Source organism: Aethalodelphis obliquidens, unplaced genomic scaffold (assembly GCF_003676395.1).
Source record: "Aethalodelphis obliquidens isolate GAN/ISIS:26980383/991018 unplaced genomic scaffold, ASM367639v1 scaffold4, whole genome shotgun sequence".
Lineage (NCBI taxonomy): Eukaryota > Metazoa > Chordata > Mammalia > Artiodactyla > Delphinidae > Aethalodelphis > Aethalodelphis obliquidens.
The window spans coordinates 55,055,898-55,071,148 of NW_020837948.1; the positions used below are offsets into that span (position 1 = coordinate 55,055,898).

At 39.5% G+C, this 15,251-nt stretch overlaps 1 protein-coding gene across 1 annotated transcript in view; it reads left to right on the forward strand.

The window, feature by feature from the left end:
* Positions 1–15,251, forward strand: part of ARSB (arylsulfatase B) — a 175,813-nt gene that overhangs the window by 18,996 nt on the left and 141,566 nt on the right. The window contains exons 2-3 of the mRNA XM_027100753.1: positions 790–976; positions 10,668–10,858. Coding sequence (XP_026956554.1) covers positions 790–976; positions 10,668–10,858 — 378 coding nt within the window. The remainder of the gene's footprint in view (positions 1–789; positions 977–10,667; positions 10,859–15,251) is intronic.

Below are 15,251 nucleotides of genomic sequence, written 5' to 3' on the forward strand. Positions count from 1 at the left end.
GGCTTAGTTGCTCCGTGGCATGTGGGATCTTCCTGGACCAGGGCTCGAACCCGGGTCCCCTGCATTGGCAGGCGGATTCTTAACCACTGTGCCACCAGGGAAGTCCCCAAGAGAGGGTTATTTTAATAACCTTTTCATATAATTGTGGGTATTCTACTTTAATATTACACCAAGACTCAGCACATGATAATTTCTTAAAATTAGTTGTGTGGTGCTTTCACCCTGGTGATACTTGTGGGAGCCGCTCCTAACCTATGGATCAGATGGCCACTTTTTTTTTTTTTAAGGAAAAGTTGGTCACTGTCTTTTGAAATTATGCTTTATGTAAGGTAGAATAAGAAATGCAAATCATTATCTTCATTATACCCTTTTAAAAAGTCAAGTCTTGAAAGATTATAGAAGCTTCTAATCAAACACCAACATCTCATGTGCATAGAAATTGGAACACTTTTTCCTTGATAGATCCACACTTCATATTATGGCTGCTTTTTTGAGGTAAGAAGTGAAAACTTAACAGTTTCTAACATAGTTCCTGGATAAATATTTGTTGAAACTATCTAATGTTTGTTAGACTGTTTTTATTCATTTCTTTCAAATTCTTATTTATGTCTATTACCTTATTCGAATAAGTGAGAAAAATGCCTTTTAGAAATGCCTTAACCTGGTACAGAAATAGAATTAAACATTCATGTTTACATATATGTCTAGTAAATTAGGCAACCACTTTATCTGCTTGTTCAGAATGTTTCAACATCATTAATCCATAATTTTATGTTTATCTATTTTAAGATCCACACAGGTTTACAGCACCAAATAATCTGGCCCTGTCAGCCCAGCTGCATTCCTCTGGATGAAAAACTCCTGCCCCAGCTTCTAAAAGAAGCAGGCTACGCTACCCACATGGTCGGAAAATGGCACCTGGGAATGTACAGGAAAGAATGTCTTCCAACCCGCCGAGGATTTGATACCTACTTTGGTAATGGAAATGCACATGTTTCTTTAACAACTCTGGCCAACTGCAGCCGTCTCATAAAACACAGCCAAGTGTAATCAAATGAAATAACTGGAAACTTAAACAGAGTGAATCAGTCAGCACTGCCATGGGGCCACTGTCTAATGCCACAACCATAAACATGGCTGTGCACTCAGCTCGTGATGGGACAGGCAGTTATCTTTGCCAGGGTTCTACATGCCACGTAGGGGCCTTTGCAGAGTCTGCTACCTCCAAGTCAGAGACCACTCTACTCTTAGAGAACCTTATTACCAAAAGGGGATACAGATTGATTTTTTAAAAAAATTCCAGGCAAAACCCAATACAAGAATATTTCCTTCACAAAGGTTCAGGATCTTTTTTTCTCCTCATGAATTGTGTTCAAAGGTTTTATTTTGTTTTGTATTTCCTGGAGATGATAAAGAAGACTCTTTTCCAATTGGCGTCCTTCTTTCCTTCTGTGAGATCTGTTTTTGAAATTACTAGATTGGGGAAGATAGATCAAATAAAGAAAATGGGAGGGTAAATAACAAATAGTAATAGGAAAGATACAAAATAATAAGTATTTTATGGATTTGATAGCCCTATAAATATAAAGCCTACAATTTTTTAAAAAAATATATACTCTATTTAAACCTGTTACAAACCATTTCTTAACAACCTATTTATCTATTTATCTTGCCAGGGGCTACATAGCTTTCTGTCAAGTTCTTTTCATATTTTGCTTTTTTTTTTAATTGGGGTGTAGCTGTTTTACAATGTTTGTTAGTTTCTACTGTACAGCGAAGTGGAGTTCCCTGTGCTATACAGCAGGTTCTTATTAGATATCTATTTTATACATATTAGTGTATATACATCAATTGCAATCTCCCAGTTCATCCCACCTCTCACCCCCAACTTTCCCCCTCATATTTTGCTTTCCATCTAGCTATTCTGTTTTATCTGTCTAGCTGTTTAGCTCCCTACCTACCTCCCATTTGTCTCTTCATTTATTTACAAACTGCCATATACAAAAAGGAACACACAATGAAGATAAATTTTAAAAAAATAAATAGAATTGAAAAATCAGGGTGGGCTACCCTGGTGGCGCAGTGGTTGGGAGTCCACCTGCCGATGCAGGGGACACGGGTTCGTGCCCCGGTCCAGGAGGATCCCACATGCCATGGAGCAGCTGGGCCCGTGAGCCATGGCCGCTGAGCCTGCACGTCCAGAGCCTGTGCTCCGCAAGGGGAGAGCCCACAACAGTGAGAGGCCCGCGTACTGCAAAAAAAAAAAAAAAAAAATCAGGGTGAGAGGAGGCGGAGTCAAGATGGCGGTATGGAAAGAGGTGGAGTTAGTGTCTCCCCACAGCTAGGGTGCCTGCTGGCCACTGGTGGGGGACTCTGACACCCAAGGAGACAGGAGGAACCCCAAAGTGAACTGGTAGGATGTAAGGGGACTGAAGGGGGAGAAGTGGAGGTCAGACAGGATTGGCATCCCTGAGGCCAGGGAGATTAGGAGAGGCAGGCAGGAGGGGCCCTCTGGGAGAAGCGGGAGAGGAGTGGAGGGTGATTGCCCTGTTCACTCAGGCCCAGGGAGCCTGCTGAACTCCCAGGCCTATCCCCTGCCCTCCAAAGCCCCCTCCAGGCTGCGTACATTCTTGGGGGCATAGGAGGGAGGCTGGGGAGATCAGGAGAGGCAGGCGGGAGGGGCCCTCCCAGACCAGAGGAGGAGGAGAGGAGAGGAGGGTGTTTGCCCTGCCCACTTGAGCCCAGGAAGGCTGCTGGACTCCCAAGTGAGGGCCCCTGCCCTGTGAGACCAGGGCTGGGGGGCACGCCTGGGCCCCTTACGTTCCTTGAGCCTAACCGTCCCCCCCACCACACACCCTCCAGGGCCTTTTTCAGCCCTGTGGGTCCTGAGCATCAGCCCTGCCCACCACCCAAACCTCACCCTTGCTTAGCCCCCACCCTCCACAGCCAAGGCCTTCCCCCCAACCTTTTTTTCCCCTCCTTCTCTTTTTTTTACTATTGTGGTACTGTTGTATATTCCAGTTGTTGATTCATCTATATTTTTATTTTTATATTCTCCCTATCTGTTAGTTTTCTAGCCTAATTTTATTTATTACTTTGTTATTGTTCTTTTGGTTTTTCTTTTTTTTTTTTTGCCTCCCCAGGTGGCTTGCAGGATCTTGATTCACAAGCCCAGGGTCAGGCCGAAGCTCCTGCGGTGGGAGCTCTGAGTCTGAACCACTGGACTAACAGGGAACCTGAGACCACGGGGAATATTCATCAGAGTGAGGTCTCATGGAGTTCCTCATCTCAGGCAAGACCCAGCTCTACCCAATAGCCTACTAACCCTAGTGTTGGAAGCATCAGGTCAAACAACCAGTAAGACAGGAACACAATCCCACTTATTGAAAAAAAAAATGAGATGGCAAAAAAATATGTCACAGATGAAGGAGCAAGGTCAAAACCTATAAGGCCAAATAAATGAAGAAGAAATAGGCAATCTACCTGAAAAAGAATTCAGAGTAATGATAGTAAAGATGATCCAGAATCTCGAAAATAGAATGGACGCACAGATTGACAAAATACAAGAAATGTTTAACAAAGATCTAGAAGCACTAAAGAACAAACAAACAGAGATGAACAACATAATAACTGAAATGAAAAATACACTAGAAGGAATCAGTAACAGAATAACTGAGGCAGAAGAATGAATAAGTGAGCTGGAAGTAACTGCCAAGGAGCAGAATAAAGAAAAAAGAATGAAAAGAATTGAAGACAATCTCAGAGACCTCTGGGACAACACTAAACGCACCAACATTTGAATCATAGGGGTCCCAGAAGAAGAGAAAAAGAAAGGGTCTGAGAAAATATTTGAAGAGTTTATAGTTGAAAACTTCCCTAACATGGGAGAGGAAATAGTCACCCAAGTCCAGGAAGCACAGAGAATCCCATACAGGATAAACCCTAGGAAAAACACACCAAGACACATATTAATCAAAGTAACAAAAATTAAATTCAAAGAAAAAATATTAAAAGCTGCAAGGGAAAAACAGAAAATAACATACAAAGGAATCCGAACAAGGTGATCAGCTGATTTTTCAGTGGAAACTCTGCAGGCCAGAAGCGGGTGGAAGGATATACTTAAAGTGGTGAAAGAGAAAAACCTACAACCAAGATTACTCTACCTAGCAAGGATCTCATTCAGATTCGATGGAGAAGTCAAAAGCTTTTCAGACAAGCAAAAGCTAAGAGAATTCAGCACCAGTAAACCAGTTTTACAACAAATGCTGAGAAGAAAAAGACCCACAAAAAACAAACCCAAAACAATTAAGAAAATGGTAATAAGGACATGCATATCAATAATAACCTTGAATGTAAATGGATTAAATGTCCCAACCAAAAGACATAGACTGGCTGAATGGATACAAAGACAAGACCCATATATATGCTGTCTACAACAGACCCACTTCAGACCTAGGGACACACACAGACTGAAAGTGAAGCGATGGAAAAAGATATTCCATGCAAATGGAAATCAAAAGAAAGCTGGATTAGCAATACTTGTATCAGATAAAATAGACTTTAAAATAAAGACTGTTACAAGAGATAAGGAAGGATACTACATAATGATCAAAGGATCAATCCAAGAAGGAGATATAACAATTATAAATGTTTATGCACCCAACATAGGAGCACCTCAATATATAAGGCAAATGCTAACAACCATGAAAGGAGAAATCCACAGTAACACAATAATAGTAGGGGACTTTAACATCCCACCTACACCAATGGACAGATCATCCAAACAGAAAATAAATAAGGGAACACAAGCTTTAAATGACACAATAGATCAGATAGATCTAATTGATATTTATAGCACATTCCACCCCAAAGTGGCAGAATACACTTTCTTCTCAAGTGCACATGGAACATTCTCCAGGATAGATCACATCTTGGGTCACAAATCAAGCCTCGGAAAATTTAAGAAAATTGAAATCGTATCAAGCATCTTTTCTGACCACAACGCTGTGAGATTGGAAATCAATTACAGGAAAAAAACTGTAAAAAACCAAATACATGGAGGCTAAACAGTGTGCTACTAAATAATCAAGAGATCACTGAAGAAATCAAAGAACAAATGAAAGAATACATAGAAACAAATGACAATGAAAACATGATGACCCAAAACCTATGGGATGCAGCAAAAGCAGTTCTAAGAGGGAAGATTATAGCTATGCAATCTCATCTTAAGAAAAAAGAAACATCTCAAATAAACAATCTAACCCTACACTTAAAACAACTAAAGAAAGAAGAACAAAGAAAACCCAAAGTCAGTAGAAGGAAAGAAATCATAAAGATCAGAGCAGAAATGAATGAAATAGAAACAAAGAAAACAATAGCAAAGATCAATAAAACTAAAAGCTGGTTCTCTGAGAAGATAAACAAAATTGGTAAACCCTTAGCCAGACTCATCAAGAAAAAAAGGGAGAGGATGCAAATCAAAGTTAGAAATGAAAAAGGAGAAATGACAACTGACACTGCAGAAATACAAAGGATTATAAGAGACTACTGCAAACATCTATATGCCAATAAAATGGACAATCACGAAGAAATGGACAAATTCTTGGAAATGTACAATTTTCCAAGACTGAACCAGGAAGAATTAGAAAATATAAACAGTCCTATCACAAGTAATGAAATTGAAACTGTAATTAAAAATCTTCCAACAAACAAAAGTCCAGGACCAGATGGCTTCACAGGTGAATTCTATCAAACATTTAGAGAAGAGCTAACACCCATCCCTCTCAAACTCTTCCAAAAAATTGCAGAGGAAGGAATACTCCCAAACTCAATTTATGAGGCCACTATCACCCTGATACCAAAACCAGATAAAGATACTACAAAAAAAGAAAATTACAGACCAATATCACTGATGAACATAGATGAAAAACTCCTGAACAAATACTAGCAAACAGAATCCAACAGCACGTTAAAAGGATCATACACCATGATCAAGTGGGATTTATCCCTGGGATGCAAGGATTCTTCAATATGCGCAAATTAATCAATGTGATACACCATATTAACAAATTAAGGAATAAAAACCATATGATCATCTCAATAGATGCAGAAAAAGCTTTTGACAAAGTTCAACACCCATTTATGATTAAAAAAAAAAAAACTCTCCAGAAAATGGGCATAGAGGGAACCTACCTCAACATAATAAAGGTCATATATGACAAACCCACATCAAGCATCATACTCAGTGGTGAAAGCATTTCCACTAAGATCACGAACAAGACAAGGATGTCCACTCTCAGCACTGTTATTCAACATAGTTTTGAAAGTCCTAGCCACAGCAATCAGAGAAGAAAAAGAAAGAAAAGGAATACAAATTGGAAAAGAAGAAGTAAAACTGTCACTGTTTGCAGATGACATGATACTATACACAGAAAATCCTAAAGGTGTCACCAGAAAGCTACTAGAACTAATCAGTGAATTTGGTAAGGTCGCAGGATACAAAATTAATGAACAGAAATCTCTGGCATTCCTATACACCAACAATGAAAAATCAGAAAGAGAAATTAAGGAAACACTCCCATTTACCGTTGCAACAAAAAGAATAAAATACCTAGGAATAAACCTGCCTAAGGAGGCAAAAGAGTTGTACTCAGAAAACTATAAAACACTGATGAAAGAAATCAAAGATGGGGCTTCCCTGGTGGCGCAGTGGTTGAGAGTCTGCCTGCCGATGCAGGGGACACGGGTTCGTGCCCCGGTCCAGGAAGATCCCACATGCCGCGGAGCGGCTGGGCCCGTGAGCCGTGGCTGCTGAGCCTGCGCATCCAGAGCCTGTGCTCCACAACGGGAGAGGCCACAGCAATGAGAGGCCTGCGTACCGCAAAAAAAAAAAAAAAAAAAAAACTATGATGAGGTATCACCTCATGCCAGTCAGAATTGCCATTATCAAAAAATCTAGAAACAATAAATACTGGAAAGGGTGTGGTGAAAAGGGAACCCTTCTGCACTGTTGGTGGGAATGTAAATTGATACAGCCACTATGGAGAACAGTATGGAGGTTCCTTAAAAAACTAAAAATAGAATTACCATATGACCCAGCAATCCCACTACTGGGCATATACCCCGTGAAAACCATAATTCAAAAAGAGACATGTACCCCAATGTTCATTGCAGCACTATTTACAATAGCCAGGACATGGAACCAACCTAAATGTCCAGCGACAGATGAATGGATAAAGAAGATATGGCACATATATACAATGGAATATTACTCAGCCATAAAAAGAAACGAAATTGAGTTACTTGTGGTGAGGTGGATGGACCTAGAGTCTGTCATACAGAGTGAAATAAGTCAGAGAAAAACAAATACTGTATGCTAACACATATATATGGAATCTGAAAAAAAAATGGTACTGATGAACCTAGTTGCAGGGCAGGAATAAAGAGATAGACATAGAAAATGGACTTGAGGACATGGGGTGGGAGGGCGAAGCTGGGGCGAAGTGAGAGTAGCATTGACATAGCATCGACATACGTACACTACTGAATGTAAAATAGTTGGCTGGTGGGAAGCAGCAGCATAGCACAGGGAGATAGGCTTGGTGCTTTGCGACGACCTAGAGGGGTGGGATAGGGAGGATGGGAGGGAGGCTTAAGGGAAGGGGATATGGGGACATGTGTATGCATATGGCTGATTCGCTTTGTTGTGCAACAGAAACTAACACAGTATTTTGAATCAATTATACTCCAATAAAGATATATTTTTTAAAAACCAGGATGAATAGAAAAAGATGGAATAGTTGCTTGGCACCGAGTTATTAAAAAAAAAAAAAACTTGCCTGGCTGTAGCAGACTTCACATTCAACTCTGAGATTTGGGACTTCTTATGCTCAAAGCAAAAAAAAAAAAAAAAAAAGCAGTCTATAAGTGTCACATTACTTATAAGTTAAATGGAAACCAGATGTTCAGGAAGAGTAAAGCATTTTCTGGCTCTTAGACCTGAGAGAAATTTCTCCTTTGGGAGAAGGTAAGGTGGCAGCATCCTCAAAAACATCATTTTAGTAATAAAATGGTGGTTGTCTTATAGATGTTTCTTGAGACATTCTCTTTTATTCAAGCTAGGACCAGAGCACCAAAGTACGTTTCAGTTCAAGTGACTATATGGGGCCCACACAGTGCAGTTGAAGCTCACAGCTCTATAGTGCCTAGTTCGAACCACAGTTTAAGTCGAGATGTAAGGACATCCAGACATGAGACACCGTGTGACCCACTCCCATCTGGGTTCTCTAGCAGACATTGCTTAATCAATAATGCATTCTTCCCTGATGAATCTGGATATATCCTCAGTATTCTTAAATAGCTGTTAAAAACAGGACTTGGGTATAAGACGTCTTAGTCATCTTGGAAATTCTAGAGGAAAAAACAGCCTCTATATCCTTTGACAATTTTCAATCAGGTCTTTGCTTAACGATGGGTCGATACCTGTACTCTGGCAACTGGAAGGATATTTTAATTGTTTTAATTAAAAACCAAATTTTATATTTTAAAATTATATATGTAAACCAAATTATATATTTAAAAATTCAGTTGGACAGAGGTGGAAATAACATCCTTTTATGAGAATTAAGAAGCCTAAATGGATTTAGACAGACAGACACCCCACCGCACATTCATGGAAGGGAGACTTGCAGAGAAGGAGGGCATGATGACGATGCAGTTGTTATCACTGTTATGACTTAGATGTTCTGTTAAAAACCAGATGATTGTGGGCCTGGTTGCACAACTCTGAGTACACTAAGAACCATTGAACTGTACAACGTAAATGAGTGATTTGTATGTTATGTGAATTATTCTCAATAAAGCTGTTAAATACAGCAGAGATTTAATTGTTCAAAACAGTTTCTCATTTTTCCCCAAAAAGCATCGCTGCCATATTCTTTAGACTCAGCACGTAAGTTCAAATTTGTGAATCATTGTTATGAGAAAGTTCTATGTGACTGTCACATGGTTGCTTGGTATTAGTTTGACCAAGTTTGTGAATAGATAGTTCTATTATGTGAATAAAGAGTTCTATTGGAATCCTATTTGTACTAACTTTTTAATATTTATGGTTTATACATCTTTTTATCAAGTATATCCTCTGCATGTATTTCCCCAAATGATAGAAAACAGTTTATTCTTACAGATAAAGAACCTGAAGTGATTCTTCAAGGTGTTACCAGCAGTTATTAACCCCAAATAGAACACCAGTGTCCTGACCCCTTTAATTACCCATATAAGGACTGAAATTATTTTCATGGATACATTTGTTTTTCGATTATATATTAATTAGCAAACACATTGGCTTTCCCTTTCTGTTATACCTGTAGCAGAAAAGATTACCATTTAAAGAGTTATCTTAAAACTAAGATATTCATTGTATTTAGGACCTTGAATTTACTGAATCATGGAAAAGGAGGAAATTAAAATGAATTCATTTACTAGGTAAGATATGTAGGGCTTTTAATTGTGATTATAAGAAATATTTAGAACTGGAGAAAGAGGCCAATTTTATTATCTTCATTTTAATGTTAATAAGCAGTGTTTGTCAGGAGATAGCTCGGAGTCCAGCACAGTTATTTCTTTTGGATAGCTTTATCGAGGTGTAATTCACATACCATATAATTCACCCCATTAAAATGTACAGTTCATTGATTTTTAAATAAATTCACAGGGTTGTACCACGGTCACTACAATCAAATGTAGAACGTTTCCATCACCCCAATAAAGAAACCCCCTACACATTAGCAGTCACTCCCCATTTTCCCCTGACCCTCATAGCCCTAGGCAACCACTAACCTACTTTCTGTCTCTACAGATTTGCCTATTCTGAACATCTCATATAAATAGAACCATATAACATGCAGCACAGCTTATTTTAATATTTTAGGAAAATATGGAACATTTGCAGGAACAACTAAACTTGAGAAAACATTTCTCCCATGTTTAAGTCTAAATTGTGGGATAGGCCATTGATGCCATTTAAATTGGGGGTGAAATTGAGATCAACAGACGTAGAAAAATCTAATTTCAACACCACATGTTAGTTTGCTCTTTTGGTTGTTATGTTTAGAGATCCTCTGTTTGGAAATCTTTGTGTCTTTCACCAGTGGGTGTCAGCATCTGACTAAAGATGATGCCTCCAAGAGCTACTTCTGTAAATAACCTTGAAGCCAGTCGGCCAAGGTCAATATCAACGTTATTTGAATTCTGCGTTCATTTATGTGATCACCTCAGAGTAAAAATTTGTAACAAATCACCTGAACCATATGCTATTTTAACCATTAGATAGCTTTAAAAGATTAAAATGTCATCACTTTTACTGAATTTAAACTCTGATTTTTTAAAACATATTTACTTGGAATCACCCACTTTGAGAGTTACGTGATAGAGCTTATATTCTAAAGACTGGGCTAAGGGGTGGATTTGAATTTTTTTTACGATAACATTTTAATGCTTTATGCTAGCAAATATAGAGATGTTAAGAAATGGTGCTCTGATTAGCCTTGTCATTTGATTAGCCCTGACATGGATAATCAATTGCATTAGGCAATTAAATGCTGAGACCTTCGTTTGTTTAACATGTTTTATGCTATGCTGACTACTTTCATCTCGCATTCTCCTTGTAGGATATCTTCTAGGTAGTGAAGATTACTATTCCCATGAGCGCTGTACGTTAATCAACGCTCTGAATGTTACACGATGTGCTCTTGATTTTCGAGATGATGAAGAAGTTGCAACAGGGTATAAAAATATGTATTCAACAAATGTATTTACTGAAAGGGCTACAACCCTCATAACTAACCACCCACCAGAGAAGGTAAGTCTTGCTTTTTTATTGATATCAAAATTGTGTGAAGATAGCATCTCTTCAGGTGAATATAGGAAAAGGCCATTGTCCTTTAGGGAAAAACCTAATAAATACTAGGGGAGTCACTTTCAAGTTCTAGAGTACCTCAGTATCAGCTGAGAAGCTTGTTAAAAATAGAAATTCCTGGAGCCCACCTCTAAAAGTCTGATTTATTAAGTCTGGGAAAAATCCATATGTCAATATTTTAAGGAAACTCAAGGGTGATTCTGCTGTACGCGGTCCCCAGATCACACTTTGAGGAATGCTGTGCATATAGTGTTTCAGTACAAATATAGTTTTATTATTTTAGTATCCTGTGTGGAGGTGTGGTAATTAGTAAATTGACTTTTTCAAAAAATGTTAGGCTTATGTACAAGATGAGGCATTATTATGGCAAACTTTCTGTTAGGTATCCACAAACTTAAGGTTCAGGGCAAGTTCCCTAACTTTGTATTTCCCAGCCCTCCGCCAAGGTTATTTTGGCTATTCTAAATATTCTGCATTCCCATGTTTATTTAGAAGCAGCTGGCCAATTTCTACAAAAAAAAAAAAAAAAAGTACCTGCTTGGATTTGGATTTCATTGAATCTGTGGACCAACTTGGGGACAATGACATCTTAAAAATATTGAGCCTTCTAATCTATAAACACGGTACACTGATGAGCCTGTTTATCACATCGACCATACTGAAGCTAGTTGTATATGTCATGTGCTGAAATCTTTTGACTTATTTACAGATAAAAGTAGAAAAGAGTCTGAATAGCCTTGACATTTGTTGTTGTCGTTGTTAATCTGGAGTTAACCTCCTGAACCCAAGTTCAAGCTGAATTCTCTGGATTTAGCTTATAAATGCCTTTAAATCAGATATTTGTGTTGTCAGATATTGGGCTCAAAATATGGCTTCATTAAGAACTGTATTAACATGCCCTCGAAATTAGACCTTCAATAGGACTCTAACACTGCAAATTATAGAACGTGCGGTGTTATCCAGTTTTTCCAGTTTCCTGCGCTTTGCCTCCTTGGCGGTTACTGAAGGTCCTCAGTGTAGATCACCATTTGGATTCCTGTTTCGATACCTGTTCAGACTTGGCACCTGGCTCCTGACTCCGTTTTTGACATAGTTTCTTCCTGCCTACCCTAACGTAGCATTGAGTGGCTTTCCTGGTGTCTGTCCTCAGCTTTGCCCCACTTTGGGCTTTTTTGTACTCTTTGCCCCACTTTGGGCTTTTTTGTACTCTTTCATGCTGACCTGTTGGAGTGGCCGTGCTTGCTGTGGAACATGGAAGAAATTGGAATATTCTCTCAAATATGTAGACATATGCAGATTTAAAATCTAGATGTAAACCAATATTCAGGTAGTTCGACAGATAACTGCTAGGTAATTGGCTTAAGTTCTCAGTCTTCTTCTGTATGTTTGGCATGTTATAGATAAGGTTAAAAACCCAAAGAACAAGCTAAGATCTTGAGGGAACTGTGGTCCTTGTCCTGTCCTTTGAAGTTTGAGGTGGGCATCATTTTTCAGGTAAGCAAACTGGCTTAGAGAAATGAGGTAACTTGTTCAAGGTCACAGAATCAGCAACTGCACTGTTTAACTCCAGAGCTCAGTGCACTTAACAAGCCTCCCTAGTTGACAGTTTATATCCCAGACCAGCGACTATGAGCCCCAGTTTGTGACTCAGCTTGATGGTTCCAGTATACAATACAATGACAGTATATTGGGATCATCTGCAAAGCTTGGAAGAAATACCACTTCCAAATATTGTGATTTATTGGTCCGGGGTGGGACCCTATCACTGGTATTTAATTATCCCTCCGCTCCTACCTCCAACCAGTGATTCTGATGTGCAGTCACTATCTATTCCTCTCAAGCACAGAGAAGCAAGCAGAAGCCATCTGCCCTTTACAAGTTCACAATATACCACTCTTTAATCATGCAACAAGTATAAGATGTCTACAATAAAAATTTGTTTCCATTAAGGAACAATAGAGTATTCTCTCCCAGTGCCCATAACATTAATCAAATAAGAGGAAGCACCTGGGGTGAAATCATTCCTGGTGGGTGGGCTGTCTTAACTGGTGTAGGGGGAGAAGGCTCAGGAACTGAGGAAAACTGTAGGCCCTAAGAGCTCACAAGCCACCCACACCCGTGTGATTAGTATGGTGCTGCTCATAGGTAATATGGAAATTGCTGGGTGAGAGGTGGTCATTTTCCTACAGTGACTGAAACGTTCCAAAGCAGTAGCCAGCCTTTTCAGCATCCCCAAAGTCAAGTTTGAAGCATAGACATAAATGAATGAAATAATCAATAGCTGAGTAATAGCCCCAGAAAGTTTAAGACGGCAGATGCCAATGTTTATAGTTTCAATTCTCAATGAAAGGACGCAGCACACCAATTACAGGACTTTCATCATTTTATTCCAACATTGAATCTAATTCTGTTCTTACTTCTCTGTGCTATCTACAGACTGTAACATAGGCAACTTGCTCTAAGATGGAAATCATTAAAGAAATACACACAAAGTATCCACAAGCTGACTTAAAAATGTGTCTGTTTTAAAGAGCTCTTGGGGGAAAAAAGCATATGGAGCTATTTTGTAACAGAAACACAGTTGGTGCTGGAATCAGGGAGATATTGCTAATAACCATTGCACAGTGTTAAGAAGGAATGTCTTTTCTCCTTTTTCTACAGGGTAATTCCCTTAGTACTAATACTACAATGTGAAAGTAACACAGTCACAAAATATCGTTTGGTTAAAAATAGCCCCCCTCGGGCTTCCCTGGTGGCGCAGTGGTTGAGAGTCCGCCTGCCAATGCAGGGGACACGGGTTCGTGCCCAGGTCCGGGAAGATCCCACATGCCGCAGAGCGGCTAGGCCCGTGAGCCATGGCTGCTGAGCCTGCGCGTCTGGAGCCTGTGCTCCGCAATGGGAGAGGCCACAACAGTGAGAGGCCTGCGGACCTCAAAAAAAAAAAAAAGCCCCCCTCAAAACTTTGCAGAATAAAAATAAATGTTTTCTCCCATACCTCATCTACTAGCAGCTTCTTAAAACAAATGTGACTTTCTAGTGGTAGACACTTACCTTTTCCTGTCACAATTTGGAAAGAAATGTCTTAATTTGGAAGTCAAAGAGAATAACACTTTAAAAACATATCATATGCTTTTTAAAAAAGTTATACTTTAAATTAGGGAAATGTACTAAAGAAATGAATTTAAGTCTTTCTTCCTTACTGGAATTAGCATAATGAGAAAGGGAAATAAACCCTTAGCACCATTTTAATATGCTAATAACTTTAGGTTATAATGTCATACTTTTACTTAATACCTAAACATTTGGTCGTGATTCACATTTAGGATTCCAATTTACAGACCTAAAGAAAGGCGTACAGCTAGGGTTGGTGTAAAAGTGGCAGCTGTAACTGGGTTGGTGAGAGCAGAGATCTGGACCCACCCAAGAAAGACCAAGGGAGAGATCAAGGTCCTGCGCAAACCCAGAGATCTATGGAGTTCAAACTCGGGTCCAGGACTTTGGTGTTTTGAATCAGGATGTCAGTAAGGTCAGAATGGGCCTGAAAGTCTCCAAAGGCCAAGGCTCCATTAGGTTGGAACGCAAGTCAGTAGACAGCATACTAATAATGAGCCCATCCCCAGGACGGCAGCTGCTGGCTTTGGGCTAACAGTGAGCTGAGGTTGGCAGATGTGGGGAAATTGGCTACAGCTGTTTACTGGGAGGGTCTTAGGACAAGAGGCTGAAGGCAGGTTCCTGACTGTGGTGGAGAACCTGAGGGCCCGAGTTAATTGTTCTTTCCACTGGGGTACCACGTGGTACTAAGAATACTCTGTTAATTTTTTTTTTCAATTTAAAAGTAGTATAGAAATGTTTCACATCTAGCACTGTTGGCAAATGAGTTGTTCCATGAATAAAGTTCACCTTGTGAGAACTGAAACTTTATTTTTACAATATTGGTTGGAAATACTCTAAAATGTGGTACATTGGTCCTCACCTCATTAAATGGGCTACACTGTTTATCATTCTGACTCCTGGTGACCCAGAGCCATACCGATGTGTGCAAGGATGTTTGCCCATACACTAAATGGTCCTAGATCACTGTTGACGAAACGGGAAAAAGACAACTTGTTTTGTTCAAGAATCACCTTTACCTGTAAGTCTAGTTGGCAGGTAGCACGAGGCCTTTGCGGGGCCTGTAACAGTCATAGGCCAGGGAAGACTGCATCTCCCAGGGGTTGTTTTCATTTTCTCTTCTCAGTTATGCCCCTTCTGTTTGAACTAACAGGAGCCTGACCACTGGATAAATGGGGGAATTGTTGTAGTATTATCATTTTAATCCCTCAAGAGCAATGGTCAT